Consider the following 26,900-nt stretch of genomic DNA (forward strand, 5'->3'; position numbering starts at 1 on the left):
AGCTGATGTTGAGAAGGTCAGGAAGCTAGAACTGGGAGAACTCACTCTCTGCTGGGAGATTAAATATCATGAGCCAGATATTGAGATTTGCTGAGGGTTATCACTGATCTGTGATTATGTTGGGGGTTTTTTATAATTTATTTTAGTAGACTTCTTACTTACCCTGAAATTATGACAGTGTGTTTCTGTAAGTTTCTTTATATCAAACAAAAGAAAACAAAGTGTAAAATAAAATAAGGTATCCTGTAATTGCTGGTCTCAGAAGATGCATATTGTACAAAAATATCCCCTTTCAACCCATTTTCCCTCTGAGGATTTTTTTTTTTACTTTTCAGAGTACTTCATACACATGAAGGGTATTGTTCATCTTTAAAATTGTCCTTAGTGGAAAAGATCTAGTTTGCAAAGCATTGGCTTTTTATAACCAGTGACTTAGAACTTTCAGGTCAAACTTGGGTCTTAGTTGGCAACCTGGAGATAAGAATGGGGATTTGGTGTAGTTTGTATTTTAAGGAAATACTAGAATATAAGTAAGCAGCCCTTGATAATCATAAAGTTAACACAACCATAGTTATATTATTCCTTTTTAATTATGTTTTGATTTACTGCTTCAGGGTTGTTCATTCAAGCTGACATTAATGAGAAATATTTTCATTCAAATAAGAGGAGACTTGCATGACTGAACATAAACGTGTTCTTAAGAATAATTTGAAAGTTTTCTATCCAGAGCTCCTATCTCTCTTCTGTTGGCCTGTCAGAAAACTCCCACCTTCATTGGATTTCAAACCATACTAAGAAACTATGTTTAATATTTATTCTAACTATAGGTACAGTGATGGAAAACTCAACCTATATATTAAAGCAACACTGAAACATTTTTCACTAGTAATTGTGAATACTAATTGATGCATCCAGTTTCCTGGCTATCCAAACACAGAAGCCAAGTTCAGTAGAGGTCCTTTTTATGGTATTTCACAGGACAAGAAGATAGGCTAGCTGACAGCTGGGAAGGATGGATGGATGTCTTGGTGACTCATGTCTCCGATGCAATCTGAGCAGCCAATTTAATGTCTTTCTGAGCCCTTACTGTTACACTGAGACACACAGCAGGGCATATCAGCTCAGTTTCAGCACAGCACTGGCTGCAACTACCTCGCTTCTAAGTCCGCAAATCCAGCTGATTTTGAGGGGAAAGAGGTTTTGCTGCCCGCAGAATTCCACACAGACATACTGTCTGCTTGGTGCAGACAGCTCTACAGTGATCTACAGATTAATCAATTGTTTTTGAGTAATCAGTTGATTATTGCACAAACTGGGGCCTTGGATTCTGATCTTCCAAGCTCTGAGTAGAAGCAGCTCCATATCTCTATGGGGGCAGCTGTCCCTTGAAGAGCATGACTGTTAGTAAGAGCTGGAACAAAGGATCTGTCAATCTCAAGAAGGCTAGCAAGCCCTAAGGACAACTTTGTTGGCTGTTTGCCCAGAAATTTGAAACTTGCACAGATCATGTCATCACAGCTTCTACCACATAACAAAATATTTCTCTGGCTACCATCATGAATATAATGATGTTATGTTGTGATATATTTTCCTTCGGAATGCCTGATACATGAGAAAGACATTGAAACCCCTGTATATTGTCATTAGAGTATGTAAAGTGCTGTCTGTCCACTGCAGAAATGAACAGGGAGAGAAACAAATGTACATTGCATAAAAGCGGAGATGCATGCTGCTTGATCATGAGAATGACCCTTCCAGTTTGTGGAATCACCATTTCCCCACTGGAGATTTGTTTACATTCCCACTGCGTTCTCTTAGAAGATGAGATGAAAACAGCTCTAGTAGGGTTCATGTAGGTGATGTATGTATGTATGTATTGATGAGTTTGCTGGCAGTGTTTCCTATGCAAGATCATGGGCTCAAGAGCATGGGCCTCCAGAGTGGAATACCTGCAGAGAACTGTGACTACATCTATATGAAGTGTTTTTCCACTTCCTAGTGGGGATTATGTAGCTGACGAAAATGTCTCCTTAGCCAGTTATCTTTCTCTTTGTGCAAATGTTTACTATTCTGTTCATGTGCATCAAATGCCATCATTCAGGTAACAGGAAGTAGTCAGGAATCATGAGATAAGGATTGAGTCTGTATGCAGCATAATTAGATGCTCTGCTAGCCTGCAAACCCAGAAATATACTTGGTTTTTCCTCTCTCAGGTTTATTAATTGACAATAGTAATCAGTTATGCAAATTTTAAAAGCATGCAAATTTCTAGCAGTTCAAGCTTACAGGAAATGTGACACTTGATGAATAACTTCACCCATTTTATTTCAGAGGGAGATACAGTGTTCCAGGAAACCCGAAGACGGTTAACCCCCAAAAAGGATCAATTAAAAAGATTGTAGCAGTGAAGCAGCTTCCAAAACTAAAGCACTGATTTAATATTAATGCCAAGAACTTCCAATTGCTTAAAGAAAAATTTAATCTAATGGAAAGTTTCTAAATGGAAAATGGATGTATTTGTGCCATATTATAATACCAAACCCAGACTGGCATGTCTTCTTGGCAGCCTTAACGTAAGTGTTCCTCTGCCTAAGGGAATTGTTCTTCTAGTTGTCATCTTTGTTCTCGTGATCTCTGACCCTTTCCATTCTGGTTCTCATCAGTGATTGTGGGTGTCAGGGAGTTGGAAACCTTGGAAAACATTTAATTTCTTTATACTTTATACTAAGAAGATCTTTGAACTCTTTGACTGCACAGCAAACCATTGAAAACAAACAAGGCTCTAACATTTTTGACCTCTCAACCAAGAAGAAGAAAAAGACAGAACGATGTAACCTGAAGTATTATCTCACCACCCAAACTGGTAAATCTCAGATAAAATTCCATCCAAGGGCGTCCTTCTTCAGTATAGGCACTAAAGAGAAACTCTTAAGTAGTCCGATGTTGGTACAGCTGAACATGCCTTTCATTTGACTTTTAAAAAGATCGACAGCATAGTTTACTAGCCAGTCTGATTTCTTACATGATACCATACCATAGAGTCCCTGTACAGTATAAAGTTGTTTTATATTCCATGAGCTTTCTTACTTTAGCAGAGAAGACAATACGTCTCCAAATTTAATTTTTTTTTAAAAGCCAGCTTGTCACAGATCCTGTGTTGTCCACCACTTCCAGTTTGCAGAGTTTAGAAGCACGGCACCATTTCCAGCTACTTTAGGCACTAGCAATGGGGAGAAAGGAAATAAAAAATAAGCAGTTTTTATTAAGGATTCTTCAGAGCCTATCTTGTGGAGTGGTTGTTTCTTTTAAACACTATATACACATTATGTTTCCTGATGTTGGTATGTTGTTATTTGAAGTTTGAACTCTCAGGTGAACCTTTGTATCCACAGTCTGGGATCCATTAAAATCTCGGTGTATTCTTCAGTGGCACTGATCCATGTATTTTTAGGGCCCAAAATAGTGACAGTCTTTAAAGTAATCTCTTCAATGAAAGTGGAACTACTTTGTGTTTTCATTCTTAAGCATGCAATTGTTGTTGCAGTTTCATTCCTACATATTAGTCATTAAACTTCAGCAGACTATTTTGAGTAGCAACAGGAAAAATGTTTTGGTAATGAAGCTTCAAGCCTCTGGGTTACAGCTTAAAAGCTCTTCACAGAACACATGTGATTGATTGACTGCCCTTTATTATTTTTAAGAGCATCCCTAGCACTTTGCAGTATCTAATAAAGCTTTTTGCCTCTTTAAGAGCAGTACTAATAGTTCCTTATTACTGGCAGCAATATAGTGAGGCTGTAATTAAACTCATACAAAAAGATCAATGATGTCATTCTAAAATGCAGAGAAAGAAGACCCGCAGTATTGTACAACATATTCAGTATGGACATCCCATTATTTTTCCCTTGCATAGTGTGAAATGTATTAGAGATATTTCTGATGTTACCAGGATGCACCTGGTATCATTCTTGCATAAGCAGGGTGGTCTGCCTGGCCAGTTTTTTTCCCCACAGTCACAGCTGAAAGCATAGCACAGCTGATTAGGTTAGCACTGTTCTGTTCCTGTTTTTCACATGGAAAGTTTCCAAATGTTAATTGTGCTGGCATTTGTCATTGTGGAGAAGGAAAGGGGAAAAAATCACCATAATGGTACTATTGGCATAAAAGACAAGGGACATCTGCAGTAGCGAAGAATATACAGTTCTTGGATTCATGCAGCAGACATTTACTACTGCTGCCTCTGAATCAAATCTTAGTCCATGCACTCAAGTCCAGTCCCTGTAGGACCTCAAAATAACTAGAAACATGGTACAAATGTGGCAGAATGACATTTATTCACAGCAAGGGACTTGGATGCTTCCCTCATGGGTAGTCCTCGGTGAGGACTTAAAAAGAGATATATTTTTTTTGCCTAAGAAGATACAATTTTTGGTAGAGTTTGGAACAGTAATGACCTGGGGAGAGGAGCAGATTGTGTCCTTCTTAGTCCCTGTTTCAGCTTGCCAGGAACAAGCTCAGGATTTGAAACTCTATAGCATGAAAATTAAGCCCTAAAACATGTGTTTGACCATTCTAATTGTGTGTCCAGCTGTAATGTTTGCTGTGCAAAATGGAAACTTTAAATTACTCGGCATTTCATTTTTCTCCCACCTTTCGGAAAATAAGGGCACCCTAATGATTACGTTTGTTGACTTGAGTTTCTTTGCAACAAAAGTGTAGCTTTTTGTTTCAAAAATGTTGTGTTATTTCTTTAGACTTGAATAAAACTTACACTGCTAGCTTTCCCAAACCGTGTTGGAATTTTTGGTTTGGTTTGGTAGTTTTGGATGGATGAGTGTTTTGAAATTTCTGGATTTATCTTGCGCAGACTTTTCTCACTGCTATTAAGCTGTGCTGTGAAATGGGGTTTGTTTACATTTGCAGCAATGAACAGTTACATGTCTTTATACAATATCTTCTATATGAATATTTCAGTACATTTAGGAATAATTAATCCTTCAAAACACAGTACGTACTATCATTCTCATTGTCGTAGTTTAGGCATACAAGACTGAATCACAGAGCTAGGTTTATTTAATGCAGAGATGGAAGTGTACCAATGTCTGTTTTTTCCCTGATTTCATGACAGGGTGGTCTTTTGTAACGTTGCTAACCATTACAAGGTAGATTCTGTCTCCTCTAAAGTCTCTGTGCATCATATTCTCAACAGTGGACAAATCTGAAGAAGAAAATGGGAAATTGAATTGCTAATAGTTATGAGTGAGTCAGTGAGTGAACAGAGCTAAACGTCAGAGGAAGATGGGATTAGAGCTGAAGGTTTGAATCTGGCCAAACTTCTTCCTGCAGCACAGAATGTACTTGGGATTCCAGATGTACTGGTTGTAGTGTGTAAGTGCCTTTAATTGATGGACTGGGAAATTTGATATCCTAACTCTTGGGACTTGAGAGTATGCTTCCCTTACATGGTTACTCATGTAACTCCACTGATTTCAGATGGGTCACGATTTTTAGGTAACTATGGCATTTTAACTATTTACCCATATTGTTGCTGGAAAATATGAATTAAAAGACTCAAATGCTGGCAAGCAAACATTTCTTATTTCCTGAAATACCTTTTTTCTTTAAGTCTCATGGTTTAAGAAGGTATTGAGTCATGATTTTTCTTTTTAATAAAGCAGTGTAGCACCACTGTATTCCTCTATGACAGAATAAAATTAAAATGTTTGCTGGATAGGCATTGACTGTGTGGTTGATAATTATGTAATTATGCAACATAACCACAGACTCCAGAGAACTTGGGTGATGAGCTTCCTCATATTCAGGATGTTATTAACAATAAGCAATATGTTTCATTGCTTAAATACTTTGTTTAATGGGTTCTCCATATAAATAACTAGGTGGTACAGTTCACAGCCTCCCTGATTCCTATGGTATTCCATCTCCACTGGTAAAGATGAGGTGCATAATTTAGTCTTAATACATTTTCAGCAGTGGAAGATGTTGTGCAGGCGTTTTTAGAAATGTGATGCAGACACAGTAGCAAGCAAGGAAGCAAATAAATGAACCTCTGTGTTATTAAGCTTCTGCTGTTCCTGCCAGACTGATGTCAAACATAAACAAGAACACACAAATGTGTTTGAAGAAACACATTTGAAACTGTGTGTTTCTTCTTCCCTGGAAACATTCAAGGCCAGGTTGGATGGGGCTCGGAGCAACCTGATCTGGTTGGAGATGTCCCTGCTCCTTGCAGGGGCGTTGGACTAGATGATCTTTGAAGGTCCTTTCCAACCCAAACTATACTATGATTTTAAATTTTGCAACTAGGAGTGCTCTGTTGCCACAGCCTGGCCTTTGTTTGAGGATTGCCACTACTCCATCAGGATTCCATATCAAAAACTTCCTCAGTGCTGTCTTCCCTGATGTAAGCAGCAGAGCTTCCTTTCCAGGCTGGTAAAGTTCCTGCACTCTGGTTCCCATGTAACTTCCTCACCCCTCCCTTTGTTGCCTGGGAGAAGATGAACTCTGCTTCAGGAACCCATCTGTAAAGTGGGGAGAATACTGTGTTCCTGGTGCTGAAAAGTGATACCAAGATAAATACACCAGCGTTGGAAGGAAGCCAACTGGTAAAAACACAATGAGTTTAAGTAAGCTTGATCTAAATCAAATGGGTTTTCTTCTGTCTTACAATGAAAATGGATAATATTGGTGCTATGTTGGTGCAGAAACTTAACAGCTGTGGCTGCTTCATCTTACTGAAATGAACTGCCAGTAAAGATTCATGTTGGGGTATTTCCCAGTGAACACAGCCCAGCAGTGTCACCAGTTGCTGTGCAAATCTTGTCAAAGGGAAAAATGTCAGCCATGAAAAGGAACCCTTGTGAGGTGTGGCTGAGGACGCAGCTTGCTCCACCATCACTCTCTACAACAGGCGCTTCCTCCTGCAGGTGTCTGATCCCTCCTCACAACTAGCAAGTGTCTTGTGGGGAATCTGCTAAGGAATGATGTGGTGAACGGAGCAACGCAGGCTGGGGGGCAGAGGAATCATGCACAGCTGAAGGGTTATTTTGGGGGAAGGATGAAGCAACAAGGGTGTGCCCCCTTGACTTATCCTGTGCTGATTAGGAATAGGATACTGAGACATCTTTAAAAAAGCACAGAAGGGGGAAAGAAGGAAATATAAGCGTGGGAATCATCTGTCCCAGCTTGGGGCTTAGAAGTCATACATCTAAGTCTGAGCTAATCACTGTATGGTCCATGTGTAGTCAATGGAAAGAAACAGACGCTTTCAGGAAGCAGTTCCTCTCATTCTAACAAAGACGCTTGGCTCAGGTAACACATCTACTGCATTTCTCTCCACTGACTAGAAAAAGAATATAGGATGACAAATTCAGAATAACCTATCTAACATGTAGCTAGGTAGGTTGAATTCTATTCTTGAAAACCTCTTTATTTTTCTTGCTCTGGTTCGGGAGACTGACACCCAGGATCAGTAGAGCATCTGAGCCAAGAAATACTGAGCTGCAATTTGACTCTCCTTTGGGTTGATCTTTTCCTCTTGCAGCAGCTCAGCACACAACAGAGGATCTGTTCTTTAAGCACTGTATTTACAAGGCCCATGGATCTATTCTCATGTTGCATCAGCACTTACAAGGGCAAATTACCTTTTTTTTTTATTCCTTCTCTCTGAAAAGATTTGGCAAGCTGCATGCTCTTTTGAAATCAAAGCAACAAGCTGCTGCATTATTCTAAAAAGCCCTCCCTAAAGCCTATGGACCTCTAATATACAGGTGGGAAAGTACAGCTCCTAGATCAATTTGCTATAGACCTTAGAAGAAATCTGATGCAATCGTGATAGGAATCAATACCCTAGAGATCGATACTTTTTGTGTATTCCTGTCTCTTACAAAGCTGAGCTAGGAATTTACTAATGACAAGTCAAATTATTGTCTGGGCAAATCATAGAATCATAGAATGGTTAGGGTTGGAAGGGACCTTCAAAGGTCATCTAGTCCAACCCCCCTGCAAGGAGCAGGGACATCCCTGACTAGGTCAGGTTGCTCAGAGCCTCATCCAGCCTGGCCTTGAACATTTCCAGAGATGGGGCCTCCACCACCTTTCTGGGCAACCTGTTCCAGTGTTCTATAACTCGCATCGTAAAAAATTTTTTCCTAATTTCTAATCTAAATCTACCCCCCTCTATTTTAAAACCATTACGTCTCGTCCTATCGCAACAGGCCCTACTAAACAGCCTTTCCCCATCTTTCTTGTAGGCCCCCTTGAGGTACTGGAAGACTGCTATCAGGTCTCCCCGGAGCCTCCTCTTCTGCAGGCTGAACAGCCCCAACTCTCTCAGCCTGTCCTCATAAGAGAGGTGCTCCAGCCCTTTTATCATCTTCGTGCCCCTCCTCTGGACCTTCTCCAGCTGGTCCATGTCCTTCTTGTGCTGGGGGCTCCAGAACTGGACACAGTACTCCAGGTGAGGTCTCACCAGGGCAGAGTAGAGGGGGAGAATCACCTCCCCCAACCTGCTGGCCACGCTTCTCTTGATGCAGCCCAGGATGCGGTTGGCCTTCTGGGCCGCAAGGGCGCATTGCCTGCTCATGTTAAGCTTCTCATCCACCAGCACTCCCAAGTCCTTCTCCTCAGGGCTGCTCTCAATCCATTCCCCGCCCAGCCTGTATTTGTGCCTGGGATTGCCATGACCCAGGTGCAGGACCTTGCACTTGGCGTGGTTGAACTTCATGAGGTTGGCACGGGCCCACCTCTCCAGCCTGTCAAGGTCCCTCTGGATGGCATCCCTCCCTTCCAGCCTGTCGACGGCACCACACAACTTGGTGTCGTCGGCGAACTTGCTGAGGGTGCACTCTATCCCACTGTCCATGTCGCCGACAAAGATGTTGAACAGGGCCGGGCCCAACACGGACCCCTGAGGGACGCCACTCGTGACCGGTCTCCACATGGACACTGAGCCGTTGACCACCAATCTCTGAGTGCGGCCATCCAGCCTACTCCTTACCCACCGAGTGGTCCGTCCATCAAACCCATGTCTCTCTAGTTTAGAGAGAAGGATGTTGTGCGGGACAGTGTCAAAAGCTTTGCACAAGTCCAGGTAGATGATGTCAGTTGCTCGTCCCTTGTCCACCGATGCCGTCACCCCGTCATAGACGGCCACCAAATTGGTCAGGCACGATCTGCCCTTGGTGAAGCCATGTTGGCTGTCTCCAACCACCTCCTTGCTCTCCATGTGCCTTAGCATGGTTTCCAGGAGAATCTGCTCCATGACCTTGCCAGGCACAGACGTGAGGCTGACCGGCCTGTAGTTACCTGGGTCTTCCTTATTCCCCTTTTTAAAAATTGGGGTTATGTTCCCTCTCTTCCAGTCATCGGGGACCTCACCAGACCGCCACGACTTCTCAAATACGATAGCCAGTGGCTTGGCAACTTCATCCGCCAGTTCCCTCAGGACCCGCGGATGGATCTCATCAGGACCCATGGACTTGTGCACCTTCAGGTTCCTTAGATGATCCCGAACCTGCTCTTCGAGTACAATGGGCAGTTCTTCATTCTCGCAGTCCCTGCTTGCACCTTCTACAGCTTGGACGGTGGGACAGGAACTCTTGTCGGTGAAGACTGAGGCAAAAAAGTCATTGAGAACCTCAGCCTTCTCCATGTCCTGGGTAATCAGGACACCAGTTCCCTTCTGGAGGGGGCCTACATTTACCCTGGACTTTCTTTTGTCCCCTAAGTACCTATAAAAGCTCTTCCTGTTAAATTTTATATCCCTGGCCAGATTCAGTTCTGCCAGGGCTTTGGCCTTCCTTACCTTATCCCTGGCCACTCGCGCAGCCTCTTTGTAGTCCTCCCAGGCTACCTGTCCCCACTTCCACCCTCTATAGGCTTCCTTTTTCACTTTCAGTTGGTCCAGGAGCTCCTTGCTCATCCACGCCAGCCTCCTGGCCTTTTTGCCCGACTTGTTTTTCATCGGGATGCACCTCTGCTGAGCTTGGAGGAGGTGCTCCTTGAATGTGGACCAACTTTCCTGGGCCCCTCTTCCCTCCAGGGCCGCCTCCCATGGCACTTGGCCCATCAGTTCCCTGAAGAGGCTGAAGTCCGCCTTCCTGAAGTCTAGGGCAGAGAGCTTGCCATGTAGTTTCCTTGCTGCCCCGTGGATCTTGAACTCCACCATGTCATGGTCGCTGCAGCCAAGGCTGTCCTTTAGTTTCACATCCCCCACCAGCCCCTCCCTGTTGGTGAGCACAAGGTCGAGCACGGCACCCCTCCTTGTCGGCTCCTCTATTGCCTGCAGGAGGAAGTTGTCGTCCACGCATTCCCAGAACCTCCTGGACTGCCTGTGCCCTGCCATGTTGTCTCTCCAACAGATGTCAGGGTGGTTGAAGTCCCCCATGAGGAGCAGGGCCTGTGACCGTGAGGCTGCTCCTATCTGCCTATAGAGCACTTCGTCCGCTCTATTCTCCTGGCCAGGCGGCCTGTAACAGACCCCCACCGTAATGTCCCCTGTCCGTCCCCATCCTCTAATCTTGACCCATAAGCTCTCTGTCAGCTCCTCCTCCATCCCCAGGCGGAGCTCCACACACTCCAGCCGGTTGCTGATGTAGAGAGCGACACCCCCTCCTCGTCTCCCCTTCCTGTCGTTTCTAAAAAGCCTATACCCCTCCATGTTGACGCTCCAGTCGTATGTGTCATCTCACCACGCCTCCGTGATGCCAATGAGGTCGTAGCCCTGCTCGTGTGCAAGCATCTCCAGCTCTTCCTGTTTATTCCCCATGCTGCGTGCATTGGTACAGAGACACTTCAGCTGGGCCCCCGACAAAGCCGACTTGCTGGCTGGAGCTACAGGGGTGCTATTGGACCGCAGTTTAGGTTCATTTGCACTTATCTGTGATCCCTCCTCAGCTTCTGGACCCTCAGTGCTGGCACTGGTGCCATGCTGACAGCAGTGGGCTGAACTGTGCTCCCCCTCCCCCAGCAACACTAGTTTAAAGCCCTCCGGACGAGCCTGGCAAGTCTTTGTCCAAGCACACTCTTCCCCCTCTTGGTTAGGTGTACGCCATCCGCCCCTAGCAGCCCGGGCTTCTCAAAGCACGCCCCATGATCTAGATACCCAAAGCCCTGGCTGTAGCACCACTCCCTGAGCCACGAGTTAACCCGCCAGATACGTCTGGCCCTTTCAGGTCCCTGCCCTTCGACCGGGAGGATTGACGAGAAGACCACCTGCGCCCCAGAGCCTTTGACTGTTGAACCCAGAGCCCTGAAATCCCTTTTGATGTTCTTTAGACTGCTGCCAGCTGTGTCGCTGGCCCCCACATGAAACACCAGCAGTGGATAATAGTCTGTGGGCCATATGAGGCTAGGTAGTCTCTCTGTGACATCCCTGATACGAGCCCCTGGGAGACAGCATACCTCCCGAGAGAGCGGATCGGGGCGGCAGATGGGTGCCTCCGTACCTGTCAGGAGGGAGTCACCCACTACTACCACTCGTCTCGGTAGCGCTAGTTATTACATGAGCCGGGCGCGCTACCTCGCACGGCTCCCGTGCCTCCCCTGAGGTGCTGGGTCTTACTTCCTCAGTTTGCAGAGCAGCAAAGTGGTTCTGCAGGGGCACCTCGGGATGTGTTCTTGGAGGATTAAAATAGTCTAGAAGTCCTGCCAGGCCTGCAGTGGCTGACAGTGTAACTTCATTAGTGTAATATATTTCTAGGGCAAGGATAATTTGTCCAAATACACTTAAAATTTTTGGATGAAATCATCTGCCTTGCCTTAGGCTGCCATCAGAAATCAGCTCTCAGGCCAAGCCTTTGGTCTCTCATTGGCAGCCCAGCAGCAAGGATGGACATTGATCCTGTGCCACCACAGCTGTCCCGTCTCGTTGGGGTGCAAGAGCTGTGCATCCTCCACATGGCTGGTGAGGAGTGAAAGACCATATGTCTGTGCTGTATTTTCCACTCCTGACATCTGCAGTGAAGCACCAAAACTGAAAACTCAATGAGTTGTGCTGTGCTCATTGCTGCCTTGGCTAATGATTCTTAATTTGTATGAATACCTCTCCAGTGGCTGTTTTTTTCTGGGTATACCCACAGACATGCTAAACTAGACAAGTAATGGGAATTCCTAACAATCCAAATCAACAAAATTATTGCTGGAGGCTGAAGAAATACCTCTTTCCAACCCACTCAAAATTAGACGGCCAAAAACTTGGTATTACAAAAATACACTTGAATTCCTTGGCCAGATTGGTGCCTTGGCCATCCCGGGCTGTATCTGACCTTAGTTCCTCTCACCTGGCCTGATCTCCAACCCCACTCGCAGGCAAGTGTCCTGTCCCGGCCTCAGCTGCCCGCGTCCTCAGGGACATGCCCGATGCCCAGGGCTGGTGGGGGTGATGGGATGGGCCCTGCCAGCCGGAGATCCCCTGCGGCTCCCAGCCCTCGGTGGCAGAGGTCACTGGCTGCCGCCAGTCCTGTCAGATTTGCATTTGTTGATAGCGATGACATAAATAACAACTCGCTAAAATGCAGGAGTGATTTACTTTAAGCACTTTAGCACCTGCTGTTGCTCATTAAGGGATTATCATGCCCCAGATTGTTACCGCAGTCCCGGGTTTACAGTTTTAGCACATGGCATGTGTGCACGGGTTACCTTACAGCGCTGGGTTCGTGCCCTTACTCTGTCCTCCCCCCGGCCTTCCTGTTAAGATCTCACCTGTAACTTGAAGCCATGCATTTTAGATGTGGGACAATTAGGAGAAAAATTCAACAATTATAGCAACACGCATACTTTTAATGTTAGATATCAGCATTTGACAGTATCTCCAGATTCTTCCAATACCTCAAGGGGGCCTACAGGAAAGATGGGGAGAAGCTGTTCAGTAGGGCCTGTTGTGATAGAACAAAGGGTAATGGGTTTAAATTAGAAGGAGGTAGGTTTAGATTAGATATTAGAAAAAAATTTTTTACAATGAGAGTTGTAGAGCACTGGAACAGGTTGCCCAGAGAGGTGGTGGAGGCCCCATCCCTGGAATCGTTCAAGGCCAGGCTGGATGAGGCTCTGAGCAACCTGATCTAGTCAGGGATGTCCCTGCTTCTTGCAGGGGGGTTGGACTAGATGACCGTTGAAGGTCCCTTCCAACTCTAACTATTCTATGATTCTATGATTCAGAACAGCAGAGCATTCTCCATTTTTAGCTTATTTCATCACTATGTGCACACCATTGCAATTAGCATTTCTTGGAAAGGCTCAGAAGAATAGAGGTGGAAGAGATGTCAACCTGTGTTAAAGAGAAATGTGAACCTGTGCTAAAGCCCCTGCAGAGATCTGGCACTTCACGCTGTCCCTCTGCGCTGGCGTTCTGTGGAGGGATTTATAGCAGTTTTCATGGCAGATATTCCAAAAACCTTGGCAAAAATACCTGTCTTGCTCCTCCCAGTAGCCTTCCCTGCCTACTTAGTTGCTTTAATTGCTCGTTCTTCTGTTCTCTGGTATCTGCAGCACATACTTTCTCACCATAGCATTTTGTAGTACTGTAAACTTATTCCTTCATCTCATTTTATTAAAGTTTGTCCCCTGCAAGCCTGAGCCATAGAAGAGTTCAATTATTATTTTCTGGCCTGATCATTTCCCAGCACCATGTGTTTCCTAACGCCATAGCTGGCTGCAGCGGTGCTTGCTATGCCCTTTTTGAACTACCTACCCTGTCTCCTCTCACCATTAAAACTTTAACTGGAAATTAGTTGAATTTTACTAATTAGGACAGCTCTATGGATGACTTGTCTGGTCTCAGGGAGCTATCATTTAGGAGCAGTGCACACGGCATTTACCAATGAGGAAAAAAAGGAATGGTCTCTGCTCAAAGATCCAGAAAATGGAGAAAAGAACATGCAGCACCCTTCTGCTTTTCCAGGCAAAGCTGCTCTGATGTGCAAAAGAAAACCCCCACCACCACCAAAAAAAAAAAACCAACCCAAACCAAAACCCAAACTCCCCTCTAAAATCTAAATAACAGATTTAGGCAATGAGAGACAAAACTAGTCCACACAAGCTTTGGCTTGAGTTATTTTGAGGGAAAGTTCAGCATTTCTATAAAAACATTGTAGTATTGAACTTCATATAAACTTCAATTTAAAACAAGCATTGGTACAAAGGAGGGGTAGAGAAGGAAGGTTAATTTATAAAAGCCTTTGAAAAGTTTACTTAAGAAATACCTTTGAGGGACTATTTTAAATCTAAAATGTGCCCAGAGGCAAGGAAGATACTTCTGCTACAGAAGAAAAGAGGCTTGCTGAGGGCTTAGTTTATTTACTTGCAGAGAGAAAGCTTAACAAGTTTAATGGACTGGTTGAACTCTCATATAAAGAAAAAAGAGAGAGAAAATATTCTAAAGTAAACCCGTACACTTTTGGCTTTCCTTTTGAGCTGTGGAGTGTAAGTGTAGCTGAGGTATTTGCCCAGTGTATCTGTGGAAAGACTGTCTAACAGTGTCCAGTGGAATCCTGGACCCTTAAAAAGAGAGTGAAACAGAAAATAATACAGAATGAGTTGTCAAGGTTTATGTTAAGAGCCAGATTTTCAAAGGACTTTACAGAGTAGATTCAAAGAAGGCCTAAATTATATAGGGCGTGAAAGTTAGGTTCCAGAAAGGGAATCTGCCACTGAAGCTCTCTATACATTAAATGGAGAAAGTTAGAAATCAAAGAATGAGATTTGCAGCACTCGGATGCTGAACGGGAAGAAGCCTAAGTCAGCCAGGCAGTAGTCCAGTTATCAGGATGATGACCAGGAACGGTGGAGAACTCACATCAACTCTGCTTTATCTTATCCAAAGCAAATAGGGAAGCTATTTCTGGGGAGACCTTCCATTGCAGTTATTGACCACTTCATGACAAAATGCAGCCTAACCAGAAAATTCTGTGCTGTACTCCATTTAAGATGCCTCAAATGTCTTTGGAACAGTCAGCCTTTTGAGATGGTTTCTTGTTAATAAGAGTTTTATACAGTGCAGAAATATATGCATCACTGCATGTACTTGCAATGTACATGTTTTCCACCTTCATCCGGAATTCATCGGTGTTTGACAAACAGAAAATGCTCTGCTGGAACGGTTAAATAACAGAGTGTTGGGGTTTTTTTTTTTTTAAATATCACTTTATGTTATGAAATGTATGTGTGTACAAGAAGTACTGAGAGTAATCATAACTGAGTGAAAGGAAAAGATCTTTCTAATAAGGAATGCTGAAGAGGTTTTTTATAACCTTTTCACCCTCTCCCTGGCAAATCCACAATTCCAGTATGTACATCTTCGGAGCGATGCTCTGACCCAGTCAGTTCATTCTCTTTGTTGTTGCCCAGGAAGCGTTACTTTAAATACAGTAGGTCAGTCTCCCTCTTCTGCTTTTTCACTGCCCTTGAACACAACTGATATTAAAGAGCCTGATGTTGTAATTTTGATAATTTTAACAAAACAGTGATATCAGAAGTATCCTGTCTATGAGCTGATTAGTCAAGCTGGTGACTCTCAGGAAGGATAAGTTTAGGCTTCTTCGGTGGCGCAGAAGTACTGGTAGATTTTCTCTCCAAGTATGACACTGTTATCAAATAAGCCTTTTATTTTCATGCACATCTTGCCCTGCAGTTTTAAACCAAGACTGTGGTGAAAGAATTAGAGGTGCCAATATGAAGCGGAATGCTAAAGTTACTTCGAGGCACTCGGCTCTTAACTGGGTAGTGGCATCAGAAAGCTGAAAAATGCAGATGGCTTTTGAGAAGAGCTACTCAAGTTTTCTGGTAGAAAAGGTAGAAAATCAAAGTCAGCCTAGAGGACTGTGCCAAGTCTAGGATTGCAGCTTCCCTGGAATAAGGACACTATTTGCTATGGAAAAAAAAAATGGGAATACGGTACTGAATGTTGATTCTTATTGTTCTAAAATACGTATTTTACTTTCAACAAAAAACACGCAAAAACCCCCAGGTATTGCTTTCTGTGAATACCTACGGCCATCACCGTTCCCAGTGTTCCCAGTGCAATAGTGCTCGGCAGGGTTTGTTCAGTATGCCTGACCACTTGGAGAAGATTTGCATTTTATGGGAAAACTTAAGGTTTATATGACAAAACCACATAAATCTGCAATACCTGTAATTGTGTTCTCAGGTGACAGTTATCTAACAGAAAGAGGATTTTCTTGGGTTTGTAATATGAGGATTTTATTTCTTTTGCCTGTATTGTACCTTTAACTATCAGGTACCTTCTTCAGGATGGTGGGTGGAAATTGCAGGCAAGCCATACAGCTCCGTAGCCAAAATCCTATTCACTTGAGCTGAGCTCTTGGGAAAACACTTTTGAAAGGAGAAGCGGTTCACCTATGAATAGATTATTGCTTTTTAATTTGCTTTCTAAAGGCCATTAAGTAATCGAATTAGCTCCTTTGATTGGGAGGAAGGCTCAGTAAACCTGCGTAGCGCTGGATCGGCATGTGTACTAGCGAAGACAGGGGAGGGAGCTCTGCATGTCTGAGTGGAAAGTTCCCAGTGATGGCCATGCCCCATTTAGTTCAGGATAAGGCACTTCATCAGGGGTTTATTGAACAGCCCTTGCTTTGGCCTACAGTACCTCCTGAGGTCATGATCTAGCCTAGATGTCCGTAATTCAAAGGTGAGACTGCTTATTGTGCTGGCAAGGCTCTGCAATGCTATGGAGGTACTTACGTTAAGGCTTCGTTTTACTGAGGTGGTTTCTAAATAGGGAATGATGTTATAATTAGGACACTCGCCTGGGCTGTAGGAGATGATGATGATGACATGGTGACTCAGTTTCTCACTTGCCTGTGGGATAACAACTGTTTCCTGTGGGTGTTGTAAGCTCTATAATTCTGTCATGTTCGAGAAGTGTCTCCATCTAATCATGACAGGCATCACCGGTAAAAACCTGCAAATGAGTCTGTGCCTTCTAACACAGAAAGACAAAACAAGAAAATTGAATGAATGGTGGAAATTATGCATGCTTGCATTTTTTTTGGTCAACTTAAAATGGGGATTATTTGAGTTTATTGGCTGGCCACCGAGAAAGATTTCCACAATGACTCGTTTTCTGCAGGCTGTTCAGGCCTTGGACTGCTTCTGCAGCACAGCAGGGCCCTGATCCTGTTTCTTTGTGACAGCCATTTCTCCCACTCTAGCCCAAGTGAGTGAGAGAAAAAGTGGCAAGCTTATCAGTATTTTTCATTTTCCCTTCCTGAAGGCTAAACCTCTTCCCTGTAGGCAGAAAGACCTTCCAATGGGTGAAACAGGCCTGTCCACATTTGCAAGCAAAAGGGCTGCCACAAGTGGAAATTCATACTCTCTTCTGCAGCATGCTGTGGGCATAATTTTGAATAAATAGCTTCAAAGTCTGTCACGTTCTGCTTCAGTAATTGACAGAGGAAGGGGACTTTTTATTTTCTTTTTATCACTGGCATGAGGACTGGACAAAATCTGCTATCTTGTCCTAGCTAAAATGGGTACAGAATGTCTGTTATAACAGAATCATTGCCAAACCGCATTGGGTTAGAGCGATGAGCCTGAATGAAACTGTTGATTGTACCAGGAATATTTTCAGTTCCCTCCTCATGACTGGCTCCCCTGCTCTGCCTTTTTCCTGATTTTTCAAGCAAAAAGATGGGATATCTGGTTCAGATTTCACCCAGGTAGATGCAGTGATGGAAACCTCTTCTTATTGCCCAGTGTGAAACAAACACAAAAAATTAAAATGCAGAGAATATTTTTATGTTAAGACTTATTGGTAGCAAACGTAAAGTGGTAATAATAATATTTAAAGTGACAGGGGGGTTGGACTAGATGACCTTTAAAGGTCCCTTCCAACCCAAACTATTCTATGATTCAATGACTTCACTTTGTAAGTGGTTCTTCACTTAAAGAACTTTCAAAGTAAGAGTTTATGTGTTATAGCTTAGCTATAGCTGATTTCAGTTTAAATTCTGCAGGCTTCTCAATCTAAGCACAGAGATCCACCCACAAGAAACAGCTTGCAGACTCAGACCTTTAGCTGGAAGAGGTAGCTGACTTGTGTCAATCAGCTTGCCTGTATATACTCTCCCTACTCTCTTCTTAAAATAGCAGTAGCTAGTTGAAAAATTATTTTCATGGGAGTGGGGAGGTGATACGAATAATAAAATGAATTCGTAAGCCTCGCTGTACATCATGAAATATATCTCTTGATTCTTAAATACATGAGCCATTCACATGTGTTATATGGCTGCAGAGTTCACAGTAAATGCCATTCAGATGGATTTTGACATTTAAAGGTCAAGTAGCACCAACATTGATTGAGAGAGCATGATAAAAAAAAAAAAAAGTAAAAGTGAGCCTCAGAAAGAGAAATTAAGAGAATGATAGTGTGATATCTTGTCATTTTGCTTGCAAGTTGTTTTGGAGATCGGTAGGGAAAGTTTGTCTTGCCATTCGCTATGAAATACAGGTCTAAAAGTGGCATATAAAGATAAGCCTTTTGCTGAAAAATGGCTCCAGCACCTATTTGCAAGAGATCAAATAGCCAGGGCACTTTGAAAAGCAGAGGAAACAACAAAAAACTGACATGACACAGCTCTGCTTTTGCTGCCTTCTGCTTCCTTCTTCAAAGAGATGGCAAATGAACTAACCTTGACTACGGTCCATGCTTTCCTCCATCTCTTTGCTTCTCTTTTTTCCTTTGAGGTTTTTTTTTTTATATCAGACAGTGTTCTGGTTTTGTTTAGTGAGGGGGGACCTAAGGTGGTAGATTCTGTAGGAAACTGCTGGAAGTTGTTCCCCTTTGTTTAGTGGACTTGGCCGCGCCTAGGGCGGACGCGCTGCTGGCCAAGGCTGAGCCGATTGGTAGCAGAATGTTCCATGATAATGCCTCTGCAATAACGTATTTAAGAAGGGGAAAACAGGAAAAAAAAACCAACAGAGAGAGAAGATGTGAAGCAGCTGAGCAGGGGCAGAGAGGGGGAGGCAGGAGCCTTGTGGGCTTTGCAGGCCTCACCCTCTGGCCTCTCGCCAGGCAGCCGACTGGGCCCAACTCATCCCGGGCCAGCTGCAAGAAGTGGAGAGGAGATGAGAAGTGAATAAGATGTAAAAAGGATCCTGAGAGGCGTCTGCCAGCCTGTTGTGAGGAACGGCTGCAGACGCCAAGGTCAGTGAAGAAGGAGGGGGAGGAGTAATGCGGCTCCTGGCCAGGATTCCCCTGCAGCCTGTGGTGATGACCATGGTGGAGCAGGTTGTCCCCCTGCAGCCCATGGAGGTCCTCAGAAGAGCAGAGATCCACCTGCAGCCTGTGGAGGACCCCACGCAGGAGCAGGTGGAGGCCTGAAGGAGGCTGTGGTCCGTGGAGGGCCCGCTGGGGCAGCTGTTCTGGAGGGACTGCAGCCCGTGGAAGAGATGACCCATGCCAGAGCAGTTTCATGAAGGACTGTGGCCCATGGGAGGGACCCCATGCTGGAGCAGGGGAGGAACGTGAGGAGTTCTCCCCCAACGATGAACTAGTGGTGTAAAACATCGCATGATGAACTGACCGTAACCCCCATTCCCTTTTCCCCCCCTGTGCCGCTCGGGGGTGGGAAGGTAGTAGAGATAATATTAAGCCCAGGAAGAGGGAGGGGTGGGGGGAGGTTATCTTGTTCCCTGTCTCATTCTTCTGCGAGTTTTAGAAATAAATTAGTATTTTTCCCCAAGTCAAGTCTGTTTTACCCGTGACGCTAATTTTAAGGATTTCTCCCCATCCTTATCTCAAACCTGTAGCCGTTTTTCCTTATATCATCTCCCCCTATTCTCTCGGAGGGTGGGGGGAGCGAGAGAGAGACTGCATAGTCTGGTCCCGATTGGGGCTGAACTACCACAGACAAAAAACTGGTATCTTTAGGAGAATGTGGTTATTGAGCAAGGAGAACCAACTGAGTTGTAAAAGGCCTCTTATTCAGCTTAAAACTCACTGAGTTATGCTGGCAGAGGGGAGTGGATGTGCACACAGTGCTGTCATTTGCACAACATAAGGGAAATGAAACCTTTTTTTCCTAAGCTCTTGTTGTTTTAGCACTTTTATAATAGCCACAGTCAGAGCAAAAACCTTCAGGAAGAAATGTAAACATTTTTCTAAATTTGTTCTATTGCATAAGAACTGAAAGGTGAAACTAACTTTTCCCTCATTCCAGAACAAAAATAAACCAAAAGTATAAAGAGGAGATTGAACTCTAAACTTTTCCTGAAGTCCATTTGTGATTAACTCTGAAGTGTTGTTTCTGAGCTTCACGGTTTTTATGTCTGTAAATCACTATTTCACATCTATTTTTCCACACTATCCACCTCACCTGAGAATCTGCCTTTGACACATTGTTAAAATGAATCGTTAAGCAGGATTTTTAAAAGGCCAGCATTTAGCTAGATGGGAAGAAAAATTGCGTGATTGTGGTAGTATTACAGACTCTTTCCCATCCAGCTTTTGAAGGAGAGGCCTGTCTTCTTTCAAGGCATTTTCAAACTTCCACTAATGAGTTATCAAGAAATATATCCCCATGATCAAAACTCCAGGACTGCCACTGTGGAGTTCCTTACAGAACTGCCACACAAAACAGCAGGGCTGATCTGAAACTTTACCATGTGTTGGCAGGGAAAGGAGGCAATGCACCTTAAATAACTTCAAATATGCAAGACTTCTAGGAAAAAAAAAAATCACAGTAAAAGGTCTCCAACTGATATATTATGATTTGTCACAGCATTATGGAGCATGTAAAATGAAGGGTAAAGGATTTTCAAACTCATAATTGGTACGGCTGTTATTATTTTTTATGAAGTTTCTAAATGGTGGATTTACAGTCCCATATTTAATGCAGAATAATGAAAACAGTAAAGAGCAAACACTACAGATGAATGTTTCAATGTTAGTGTTGCTTTGTAAAAGGCATAGAAGAGGAAGCAATATATTTAAGTTTTAAATTGAAAAATTCGGATCATCCTGAGTAGGGGAAAAAGCAGTAAAACACATGGAAGCAAAGTAAAAGAGAAGCCATGAGCAATTTTTAAAAAACAGTGGACTCACTTTGCTTTCTGATGCACCTCCTAAATTTTAAGACTAATGCCTGTATGAATTAAAGAAAATATTACCAATAACTAATTAATCCAAATGTTGTAATGTACAATTTCTGTGAACATTAGTTTTCAAGGAACAATTTTGTCTATGAGCTCCTCTACTGTGGTACAAAGCCATGGCACATGAGGTGAAATGGGACTGCATTCCCTGGAAAGAGCTCATGCTCTTTTCCTCCTACCAGAAGAAGCCAAGATGGTCAGTGTTGCTGTTAATGCATTAAGCAACTACTGCAACACAGCTCGCTTTCAAGGGGAATATACATTCTTCTAATTATTTTAACTAGAGAACAAATTAAGTTATTACCATGAACAGCTGTTTGATATCCTGCAGCAAATAAAGGAGGAGAAATTATGGTATATTCATTCTTCAAGCACTATCTAGTTATACAAATATATTCCAGATGAGATTTCTCAGGCACTCTGAACTCCTTCTTGGATGCTTTGCAATGTTGTACACTCTACCTAAAAATATTTCCCTGTGTTTAACTGATTTTTCTTCCCCATATTTACACTGCAAAAACATTTTTAAGTGATGAAAGGACTCATAAACAGCATCTAATGCCTGGACTTCCATCAGCAACAGCCCGTGCTATGGCATACAGGTATTCCTGACAAATGTGGGTCCTTCAGGACCTCTGTCTCAGTTGTTTGTCTTCACTACTGAGTGTCGATACACCAAAGAGGATCTTGGCAAGCGTATATAACCTGTCCCTTGTCAGGAGTAATTTTTCTCAGTCATATAATAGCCTGGGTCATTGGTCTTCTGCGTGCTGTTTGTGTGGCGATACATGTCATTATAAAGGCATCAAGTTTATGTAGATCTGTCATAGATGGTCTCTGAGACCAAGTCCCTTGGCACACTCCTATGAATTACCTGGAGGTACCCCCACGAGCAGCTCTGACAGTTGTGTATTTATGTGCGCGCAGTGCTTTGCTCTCCAGAAACCGAGGCTGACTTCTGTCTCAGGATTATCTATCACCTTCCCTAACAAGATGGAACACACACTGGAATACAGCTCTCGGAAATTTAGTAGAAACGACCATGCAAATGTCACTGAGGGAGACTTTTCATTCATCACAGCTGCTAGAAGAGCTACATGCCAACAAGAGAGGCAGTGTGAGACTGCAGCAAGTCACTAGCAATACCCTAGTCAAAGAAACGTTGATAGTTTGCAATGCTCAAACCAGATTTGACTTAAGTGCCCTTTTGTTTTCCGTTCACTAAGAAGCAGGAATAATCGAATTTAAAGATGCTTTGAGCACTGGTGTAGACTGTCAGTTGTCCTGAGGATCTTGCTGGGGATCTTGGCAGGGCTGGTTTACAGACAGTCTTTTTTTCTTTACACAGGTGCCTCTCTTCACTTTCCCATCAGCTCAGCCAGCCTGCAGCCGAGCTCCATGGGAATACAGAAAGAGGAGTAAAGCAGTTGCAGTTGAAAACACCACAAGTTACTCTTTTCTCTGGTGGTGGGTGAGTGCAGGTTGCACTGATCCAGTTCTTCATGCCAGAATCCCATTTCCTTCAAAGGCTGTCCTAACTTCAGACTTCACCCCTGCCTTTCACAGGCAGCTTTTAAAGCATGCAGAAATACAAAGCAGAATTTTCTTGTTTCTCCATATTTGTCAGTTGAGCTTTACAGAGGTTTTCAAGAGCAAAGACACTCTGTGACTGCAGCATGACACAGTTGTCAGGGCTATGCCACAATCTGACTGTTTACAATTTGTTGGGTTGGTTGGTTTTGGTTTTGCTTTTTTTTTTTCTATAGTTCAGAACACAGAGGGAACACTGCTTCACACTGATGCAAGGTCTGCTCATTGCTCAAAGGCAAACAACTTACTGATCTGAATCCAGTGGTTCCCAACTCTTGCTTCGTTTCTGCAGCAGTGTGAGCAAGGGAAGAGAAAGACTGCTTGGGACATGCATCTGTAAAGAGTGAAGAACAAAAAAGTAAAGGAAGAAAAAACCTGTTTGTGCATGTGCAGGAAGAGTGGAGCAGTTCTGGATCAACTGCATTAATATGGTGTCAAATTTCCAGCTGCCAGGCCATAGTGACCTGTACTATGAACACTGAATATGGCAGGTAACTATTTTGTTATGCTATAGATTTTCTCGACTAAATTCTGTTACATGAAATAATGTTTCAAATATTATTTTTATGAACTCCAGAAATCTTAGAAAGAGTTAAAAAATCTAGGGTGTTTTTTTTTTTAGTTTTCACATGTTCAGGAAATTATCCAGTTTATCAGCTTATAAGATATATGATCCCTCCTTAAGTTGGGAGAACAGTCTTGAGATTCCCTCTCAAGACTGAAAGAGATCCTAGAAACTGATTCAGTTTTGAGGCAAGTGCACTTTTCACTGAAATTTCCTTCTTACCTTTGGCTATAAAGAAAACTCAGCTGAGTGCCTAAAGGTAATGGATATAAATCTGAGAAAGGGTGTGTGGAGTTAAAGGATATGTGGAAGGTAAATGACACAAGAAAAGTAAAGACTCTGTAGCTGCCTTGCATGGAAGGACATCTGTTTTTTGGGGATATCTGGTTAATGGTTGTTCAGCATAAAAAACAAGGGTGAGAGACATGAGGAGTAACAAACCACGCTCAGGCACACAAACCGTGAGGAACAGGAGATAACGTAGAGCAGAGCACTCAGATCACTGATGGATGGGCCACTGAAGGAGCAGCTGAAGACCTTGAGGAGGTTCAACCAAGACTGGGTGACTGATAAGAAGGGATGGAGGTTTACCGTGGATCTCATGGGAAAGAGCAAACTTATTTTGGGATATCTCAGGGGGATGGTGAGATTGTGTAAAATTTTTATGGGATGTTTGAATAGAATTGGGAAAAGTGTAAAACTTATTATAGGACTTTTAGGGGAAGGGACAAAGGTGAGGAAAGGAGGAACCAAGATGAATGTGGAAGGACCAACTATGTGAAAATGGAGAGGAGGGGTGGATAATAGGGGCCAGCTATGTATAAATAAGTTGTTGGTTGTATCCCTGTCTGTCCCAGCCCTGCAGCTAATCGCTGCAGTCTGTCTTGTCTTCTTAGTAAACTGTTCATAACTATTTTCCTGGCTGAGGGTGCTCTCTGTTCTGTTTTTCTATGTGTGTGTGTGAGAGACACCAGGGAACTACAAGCCAGAAGATGGTGAGAGGTCTGGGAGCCAGCTACTGGAAAGACCGTAGATCTGAGGACCAGGCACTGGGAGCCCAGGGGTCCAAGAGCTGGCTCCTGGAGGGGCTGTAGGTCTGGTTTTGTGTTTGTGTGAGTCTGGGTGTGAGCTCTGCTGGCAAACTTTGAGCCTGAGCCTAGTTAGCTGGCAAGTAAGAACAGGATCAGAGCATTTGTATTGTTTGTGTGTATGCAGGCTGTGGGGTGGCCCCAAGGTCAGGGACTGTAGCAGCCTGGCTGTACAGGACAAGGACTGGGCTGAGGGGACTCCCCACCAGATTCAGCTTCCATCTATAAACCACAGCCCAGATGTCTAGAGGCAGGAAAGCCACAGAAATGGACTCATGCAATGCAGAGGTTCTCAGGAGAAGGTGGGATAAGGTTCTGCACAGGTTAGACTGTCTCCACCACAGTTTGTGCCCTGCACGGAAAGGACTACAGTGTATAGTTTGCTCTGCGTTATTTAACAACGGTAAATCAGTTAGGAGGAAAAGTGAAATAACAGACAAAAAGTAGCAAAAACACAAGTCAATGTCTTGAAGCTTAAGCTAGGCACAAAAATGTAAGCATTAGTCAGAGGTTACCAGATCACTTAATTCTGCTTCTTCTGGTGCTGCCAGCAGTTCTTGGAATTTGAAAATGTGTCTCTCAAGGACCTTCCTTCTCCCTTTGCTCTCCTCAGGGAATACCTCTTCTCACTAACCTTTAAAGGGTCTTATATCTTCCCCCAGTCAATGTTTTGAAGCACTGTAGAACAGTTTGAAATACGCATGTGTATATAGAGAGAGTTTATCAGGGTAAAGCAAATTTTGCAATTTGCTAAATTAAATTCTAAAACATTATCACATAAATGTGTTATGTTAAATGTCTGGCTATCTGGGCAGGGTAAAATATTATGTTTTTTATTTTACTCAGTTTATATATGGCATTACCAGGCTAAATATAGACTGAGAGCCAGATTGAAAAATGTACTGAATTTTCATTAAAGTAATGGCAACTATGTGCCCAAGTTAAGTGTAAATTACTATTCAGGTAACCTTTTTTGTTCTGTTGAGGTTTATCTAATTTAAGGAGCTCAGGACTTCTCTCTTGACATCTTTTAATATACTGAGTGAGAATTAAGTGTGTGGATTTCCATCACCTTGATTACCCTTGCCATCAGCAGGAGAAACTGTGCTGCAAGTAATAATAGCAATAATAAGACCATTTCCTTTTTTTTTTTTTTTTTAATTTCAGGCAGAGCACTCTTAGTTTGCAGAGGAGCACGATTTATGCCAATGAGAAGACTGAAGGCTGTTTAAACTACCATCATTGGTGGTCCATGGAGAACTTGAAAGTAATATATTCTACTGGTAATACCTGCATAACTGGGATAAATACCTGCTACAACTGAAATGGTTGTAGCATCCATGCCTACAGGCAGTAAATAAAGCTAAGTATCACAAAGGAGAACAGACATCAGGCTCACAAATAAGAATGTCTGCTTTTGGTATAAAAATGCCTGATCTAAGAAGCTTGAAATTTTAAAAAACAATTGAGAAGGTTTCTACAGCCCTACATTTCCTCCTAAAATGAAATAACATTACACAGCTGCCTTGTCAAAGCAAAATGGAATGTCTGAAGCTAAACTAAAGAAATGCATCTGAGTTACTGACCTTCTATTAGTTGAAAATACATATCACATGGGAAGCGTCAAGGGTTATTTATTAGACTCACCAGTTTCATTCAGCAGAATGGTGGTCAGCAGAATTCAGCCCCACAGGTTTGCAATGCTTCCAAGAACCATCTGAATTAAAATCTATTTTTATTCCTTTTTTTTTTTTAAATCTATGGAAATTTCAGCTCATTGAGGGTTGAATATAATTTGACTTAGAGATTTAAACGAACCTCAGGAACCCCTTCAAATTCAGCAAAAGCAAATGCAATCTCTAACCTCTGGAACAGAAAAATGCCATTCTGGGAACCAACAGCTGGAAAGCAGCTTTCCAGAGAAGGTCACAGGGGGTCTGGTAGGCAACACGTTGACCAAGAGCCAGCAATGCACCCGTTGTCAAAGGCGGCCAGCAGCCTCCTGAGCTGTATCAGCATGCATGTCCAGGGAAGGAGTTCTTCCCATCAGTCTGGCACTTGTGGAACTGTATTTAGAGTACTGTGTTCAGTTTCGGGCTCCCCAGTACAAGAAGGACATGGACATACTGGACTTGGACAAAAAAGGAATACTGTAGGATGGAATCCATCTCAGTCTCCCTATCCTGAAAGTCAGTGTGGAATTCAGGTGCTCACCATGTTTTTTTACAAAGCTTGCCGAGTTCTCTTTAAAGACAGTTTTCTAGCTGTTAGGGTTTGGGCTTTTTGAAAGAAATCCCATGCTCTATCCTGTTCAATTTATCTTGAAGAACTAATCATACTAGAAATGACATTCATCGTCAATGTGCCAGCTCATACTGAAGTTCAGAATTTCTTGTCTTTGTCACTTGTGTCCTTTGCTTTGGCTGATTCTTTGCACACTGGCAAATATTTACTATCACAGAGTCCTCCTTCAGTTGTGGCCCTGTTTCTTCAATTAACTTCTATTCTGGAGTTAGCTCTTCAACTCC

The 26,900-nt window shown here is 43.2% G+C and overlaps 1 protein-coding gene across 2 annotated transcripts in view; it reads left to right on the plus strand.

Moving 5' to 3' along the window:
* Positions 1 to 4,393, plus strand: part of CCDC169 (coiled-coil domain containing 169) — a 29,853-nt gene extending 25,460 nt beyond the window's left edge. Inside the window, exon 8 of one of the 2 annotated variants that reach the window (XM_086742064.1) lies at positions 2,332 to 4,393. In XM_086742064.1, coding sequence (XP_086598190.1) covers positions 2,332 to 2,434 — 103 coding nt within the window. In that variant the 3' untranslated portion in view covers positions 2,435 to 4,393. Of the gene's footprint in view, positions 1 to 978; positions 1,183 to 2,331 lie in introns of those variants that run through there. The other variant, XM_086742074.1, reaches the window with a different exon arrangement.
* The last annotated feature ends 22,507 nt before the right edge of the window (positions 4,394 to 26,900 follow it).

The sequence above is a fragment of the Chlamydotis macqueenii genome, chromosome 1 (assembly GCF_036417535.1).
Source record: "Chlamydotis macqueenii isolate bChlMac1 chromosome 1, bChlMac1.mat, whole genome shotgun sequence".
NCBI classification, from domain to species: Eukaryota; Metazoa; Chordata; class Aves; order Otidiformes; family Otididae; genus Chlamydotis; species Chlamydotis macqueenii.